Consider the following 6166-nt stretch of genomic DNA (forward strand, 5'->3'; position numbering starts at 1 on the left):
CTCCCTATTCTCTTAGTGCAGTAGAAGTTTTTGTCCCTTGCGTTTGTAAGGAGAGTTTGTTTCAATTTTGTCTTGTACTGTCTCTGTTCTCTTTCTCTGTTTCTCCCTCTTGTGACACCTCTGTGTCCCTTGAGCTCGTGGGTCTTTTCTTTGGGGTCTTGGGAAACAGTCTTCTTTTCTCCTATCTTTTCTTCTATTCATTTTTCTCCTATCTCTAATGGAGGACTTAGCAAACACATGGAACAGACTTTCTTTGTCGGATAGGGAGCAAAAGGGCTACGTCCTCCGATCTGATCATCGCACGGGGGAATATTTGTTGGCTGCTAAATTTTTAACCCCCCGCTTTCTGATCATGAATGCAGTTGCTAAAACCTTCAAGCAACTCTGGAGGTCAACAAATGGTTTTAAGATCAGGCATCTTGGGGATCATAAAGTTCTCTTTGTCTTTGACAATCTCCCTGATGTGGATCATATCATTCTCCACCAACCTTGAAGTTTTGATAAATACCTTGTTGTTATCCAGAGGTATGATTCTGATACTCCAGCTAGGGAACTCTTATTTAATAAAGCTACATTTTGGGTGCAGGTTCATGATATACCCCTACGTTTTATGACTAAGGAAATGGCTAAGTGCCTATGTGAAACAGTTGGGGAGGTCAGAAAATCTACAGGTGCCGTTGATGATGAAGGAGGTCATTTTATGAGGGTCCATGTTACTATTGATTTAACCCTACCTCTTTGTCGTGGAAGGGTGATTACTCTTGTGGATGGTGGCAAATCCTGGGTGGCTTTCAAGTATGAGAGGTTGCCAAATTTTTGTTACTGGTGCGGGCGACTAACTCATGATGACAAAAATTGCGATCTCTGGATCCAAAGTAAGGGTACTCTTAAAGTTGAAAATCAACAATTCAACTCAAGTTTGAGGGTAGCACTGTATACAACAGCGGGTAAAGATGTTATTTTCGTGCCTGGGTATTATGAAGATCGGGTAAAGAGAGTTCAACAGTCTCCTGTTGTCCCTGTGGTTAGTTCGGCGGAGATGGTGATGGAGGAAACTCCGGCGATGGAATCTCAGCCAATTTTGGAAACCGAAAAATCTGGGGGTGAAGTTAATATCGAATCCTTTTCAAATTCAAATTCACAAAGAGGAAAAGAGAAAATAACGGGGGAGGAATTTACGCATTCTATTCCAAATATATCTGAGTCAACTGTGTAGATAAATTTGGAATCTCCTAGTTTTCCGAACCCCAGTAAATGCAATGATTTATTCTCGGCTGTCCTCCACAATATTGACAAGGGATTATCAAAGTTTGATTCCTCAAATCTCGAGTTGGGAGGAAATTCAAAATCTGAAGCTACAAAAAGTCCACCCCCATCTGATCTTTCTAGCCTCAAGGAGTGTGTTACTAAGTTACCCACATCCCAGTCACGTGACTCTTTTATTCCTCATATGCCTCCTGTTTTGATGAGTACGGCACTAACAGATGTCCCTATTTCGATCTCTACTGAGGTTCCAGCACTTAAAAAGAGTACTTGGAAAAGGTTAGTTCAAGCTGACCCACGGGTGAAATCCAACTGGGATAAGCCTATCCAACCAAAACGTTCCTTTAATTCTCTGGATGTTCCTAATGAATTACCATGCAAGCGTCGTCTGGTTTCTCATCAAGAAGAGGTTCACTGTGATATATTGGCAAAGGTTGCTCAGCAACCCTGCCAGAAACAATGAGTTTCTTAGTTTGGAATTGTCGTGGGCTTGGGAACCCACAGACAATTCGGGAGCTCGGTGATTTGGTCCGGGCACAAGATCCTACAGCTGTGTTCATTGCTAAGACATGGCTGGATGAAGCTAGGCTAAAGTTCCTTTTACAAAAATTTTGATCTTGAGCAGAAACACGTTGTATCAAAAATCAACCAGGGTGGCGGTTTGGTTCTCATGTGGAAATCGGATTTTGATATCTCTGTCACTTCTTCCTCTCTTAATCACATAGACGTTGTGATCAATGCTGGTAAGACAAACTCTTGGCGCTTTACAGGATTTTATGGTTATCCGGAAACTCAGAGACATCATGAATCCTGGACTAAACTGAAACATCTCAACCTCTGCTCTTCTTTGCCATGGCTGTGCGCGGGAGATTTCAATGAGATTGCTAAGTCTCATGAGAAGTTGGGTGGTCATGCTAGGCCAGAGAATCAGATGAAAGAGTTTCGTGATACTCTAGATGAATGTAGTTTCACTGACTTGGGTTATGAGGGGCCAAAGTTCATGTGGTTTAAGCGTCTGTCTGGGGGTATCACAGTGTGGGAGCATTTGGATAGGGCTGTTGCAAATCCAGAGTGGCTCACTCTCTTCCCAGGCTCATCAGTCCAGCACCTAGATTCCGTATTCTCTGACCATAAACCGATCATTATTCACCCTAATGGCATTCAAGCTCGTTCCTGGAGACCATGGAGATTTGAACAGGTTTGGTTAAAGGATGAGATGTGTCATTCTACAGTGGAATCTGCTTGGTCCCCAGCTATCTTCTCCCCTTTTCCGATGTCAGTGATAGAAGGAAATCTGGTACAATGTCAATCTAAGTTACGTCTGTGGAGTAAGACGTCTTTTGGGAACATCAATCTAGCTCTTATCGAAAAGAAAAATCTAGTGAAGAAGGTTGAAGAGGAGGCTGTCAGAGGAGGCAATATAGATCGGCTTCTTATGCTTAAGGCGGAATTGAGAGACCTTCTCTCTAGTGAAGAAAAACTTTAGCAACAACGGGCAAAATTGCATTGGCTGAAGGAAAGGGACCAAAACACAAGGTATTTCCATGGTAAGACCTCTCAACGCTTTAGGCGTAATTCTGTAAAACGGCTCGGGGATTCAAATGGAGTTTGGTGCAACGGTGATGAGAAAGTGGCAGGTCTCTTCATTGATTACTTCAATGATCTTTTTACTTCCTCAAACCCGAGTCATATTGGTGAAGTTCTTGAATCAGTATCTTGGGTTATCACTGAGCAAATGAATTCAGATTTGTTGAGGGTCTTCACCAGGCAAGAAGTTGACATGGCTCTTAAACAAATGGCCCCCTTGAAGGCCCCGGGCCCCGATGGCATGCCACCCATTTTTTATCAACATTATTGGAGTTCCATTGGTAAGGATGTCTCCTGTGCAGTGTTATCTTGTTTAAATTCAGGTACTATCCCAGCTAGCTTAAATCATACTTACATTACTCTTGTGCCTAAATCTAAATGTCCGGAATTAGTTACGGAATTTAGACCTATTTCTCTCTGTAACATCCTCTATAAATTAATATCCAAAGTATTAGCTAACCAATTAAGAAGTTTGTTGCCTCTTGTTGTATCTGAAACTCAGAGTGCTTTCCAATCGGATAAAGCTATTTCGGATAATATCCTAGTTGCTTTCGAAACTCTTCATCATATGAAGACGAAGAAGTATGGTAGAGGAGGTTTCATGGCTATGAAGTTGGATATGAGTAAGGCTTACGATAGGGTGGAATTGACCTTCCTCGAGAGCATTATGTTGAAAATGGGCTTTCATGAGAAATGGGTGGGAATGGTGATGGCCACAGTGAAAACTGTTTCCTATTCTATCTTGGTAAATGGCGAACCTCGTGGGAATATCCAACCAACTAGAGGGATTAGACAAGGAGATCCTTTATCCCCCTATTTATTCTTGCTTTGTTCTGAAGGGCTCAATGGTTTACTCAAAAAAGCTATTAATGGTGGTAATATTCGAGGATTCTCTTTATGTAAGTATGGTCCACAAATCTCTCATCTTTTCTTTGCGGATGATAGCTTGATTTTTTGTCGAGCTAAATTGGGTGACGTGCAAGCGGTCCAAAATGCCCTAGCTTTGTATGAATTGGCTTCTGGACAAAAGGTCAATAGCCAAAAGACCAACTTGTTCTTTGGGAAATCAGTCTCGAATGCAACTAAAAACACTTTGAAAGATTTTTTGGGAGTTCCGGAAATAAAGGAGTATGAGAGTTATTTAGGACTTCTAGCAGTTGTGGGGAGGAAAAAAAAAGAGAGCCTGGTTTATATAAAGGAAAGGATTTGGGGTAAACTTCAAGGGTGGAAGGAGAAACTTTTGTCTCAATCCAAGAGAGAGGTCCTTTTGAAAGCAGTTGTCCAAGCCATCCCAACCTTTGCTATGGGTTGTTTTAAGTTGCCATTAAGCCTCTACCACGATATTGAGGTTATGATAAAAAATTTCTTTTGGGGGCAGCAAGGTGAAAGGCGGACGATCCATTGGAAGAAGTGGGAAACTCTTTGTCTATCCAAGGAAGAAGGTGGGTTAAATTTTAAAGATTTGAGCAAATTCAATGAAGCCATGTTAGCAAAGCAGGTTTGGCATTTGATTCATGACAAGGAATCCCTTTTTTATCGGGTTTTCAAGGCGAAATTTTTCCCTTCGGGTGACATCTTTTCAGCCCAATTAAAATCTGGATCCTATGCATGGCGTAGCATTCTTGGTGCTAGGAAGTTAGTGGCTGCTGGGGCTAGGTGGAGAATCGGTAATGGTCTAACAACCCGAGTATATTCTGATTGCTGGCTTCCAGGTGGTGGTTCGGGTAGGATCACTTCCCCTTTGTCAGAGATTCCAGCAGATGCAATAGTTGCTGATCTTTTGGAGGTTGAGTCGAGTTGGTGGAATGGCGTGTTGATTGACAGAAACTTCCTGCCTTTTGAAGCTCAAAAGATAAAATCCATCCCAGTTTGTATCACCCCTCAGGAAGATATTTTAATTTGGCCAAAAACAAGGGATGGGAATTACTCTGTTAAATCGGGTTACAAGCTTCTTCAAGAACTGGAAATCAGTGAGCTGGCTTCTTCGTCGGATTCTGGGGAAAATAAAAAATTTTGGTTTGGTTTGTGGAAAATGAAGGTTCCAAATAAGTTGAAAACTTTTGCTTGGAGAGCTTGCACTAACTCTCTTCCTACGTTGGATAATTTAGTGAAGAGAAAGATTGTCTCATCACTTATATGCCCCAGGTGCAAAAGAGAGCCTGAAACAGTCATTCACGCCCTGTGGAGTTGTGAGACACTTGGCCCGGTGTAGGGCACTAGCTTTGAGGAGTTGAAAGCTGTGTCTCCCCCCTTTTCTAACGTTTGTTGATCTTTTCAGGTGTGCAATGCAGAATTCCCATGGAGTAGATTTGTTCATCACGCACTGTTGGTTCTTGTGGAATCAACGGAACAAAAGCAGAGTTGAGGAGGCAGTAACGCCACTGGAAAAACTGTCGGACCTGGCCCAACAATATCTCCAGGAATTCCAGCAATCCCGTAGCAAACCTGTCGTCAAGCAACCTCCAAAACAGAATATCTGGAAACCACCAGACCCGAGTACTTTGAAGACAAACTTTGACGGTGCTATTTTTGAAGAATTGGACGCAGCAGGTGTTGGTGTCGTTTTTCGTAATTCCTCGGGAGAACTACTAGTAGCCCTATCTAAGATCATTCCTCTGCCATTATCTATTCTTGCTCTGGAAACAATTGCAGCGCGAAGAGCAGTCACCTTCCTGCACAAGCTCAGTTTGGGCAGCTCTATTTTTGAAGGGGATTCTGAAACTTCTATACTGGCAATTAAAAATCAGTGTTTTCATCATCTTGTAGTGGGTCATTTGGTCAGGGACATTATTTCTTCAGCTAGTTCTTTACAGTATTTTTCTTTCGCTCACACTCGTAGGCAAGGTAATGGTTTGGCTCATGCCTTAGCTCGTAGAGCAAGATTGTCTTTTCCTGTTTCTATCTGGAAGGAGTCTGTTCCTCCAGATATCCTTAAGCATTTTCTTTCTGACTTATTAGCAATAAAATAGCATGGCCGGTTTTGGTTGGTTTCTCAAAAAAAAAAATGTGCTTAGTTGTGCATACTGCTTAGTTTGTCTTAAGTGTAATTTTTGGTTGTTTCATATTGTTGATATCATATTTTATCCACCTTATTTGGAATTTCAAAACTTTCAATTTGTGCATTAAATTACAAAAATCACCAGTTGATCATGGAATCAAGAGGATGCCAGAAATAATTTGATTTGTCCTAATAATTGGTTGTTGGATAGCCAAATTTTGTAAGTATTAGACAAAAATAACCATAATGCCCCTGTTGACCAAGCATTGACCAAGTTGACAAGTAGTCAAACAAAGTCAAAAATTCACCCAAATGTTA

General features: G+C 41.6%; 1 protein-coding gene across 1 annotated transcript; it reads left to right on the top strand.

The window, feature by feature from the left end:
• Window positions 1-217: 217 nt before the first annotated feature.
• Window positions 218-5819, top strand: LOC126696071 (uncharacterized). The gene is made up of 6 exons (XM_050392855.1): window positions 218-463; window positions 587-1108; window positions 1217-1696; window positions 1889-2668; window positions 2780-4995; window positions 5129-5819. Exons 1-6 carry the CDS (start codon window positions 218-220, stop codon window positions 5817-5819), a joined length of 4935 nt encoding a protein of 1644 aa, XP_050248812.1.
• The last annotated feature ends 347 nt before the right edge of the window (window positions 5820-6166 follow it).

Source organism: Quercus robur, chromosome 8 (assembly GCF_932294415.1).
Source record: "Quercus robur chromosome 8, dhQueRobu3.1, whole genome shotgun sequence".
NCBI classification, from domain to species: Eukaryota; Viridiplantae; Streptophyta; class Magnoliopsida; order Fagales; family Fagaceae; genus Quercus; species Quercus robur.

Coding starts and splice junctions, on each gene's coding strand:
- LOC126696071 (XM_050392855.1), top strand. CDS start 218: ATGGAGGACTTAGCAAACACATGGAACAGACTTTCTTTGTCGGATAGG. Junction 1,697..1,888: donor ACTGTGATATATTGGCAAAG/GTTGCTCAGCAA, acceptor GATCTTGAGCAG/AAACACGTTGTATCAAAAAT. Junction 2,669..2,779: donor AGAAGGTTGAAGAGGAGGCT/GTCAGAGGAGGC, acceptor CATTGGCTGAAG/GAAAGGGACCAAAACACAAG.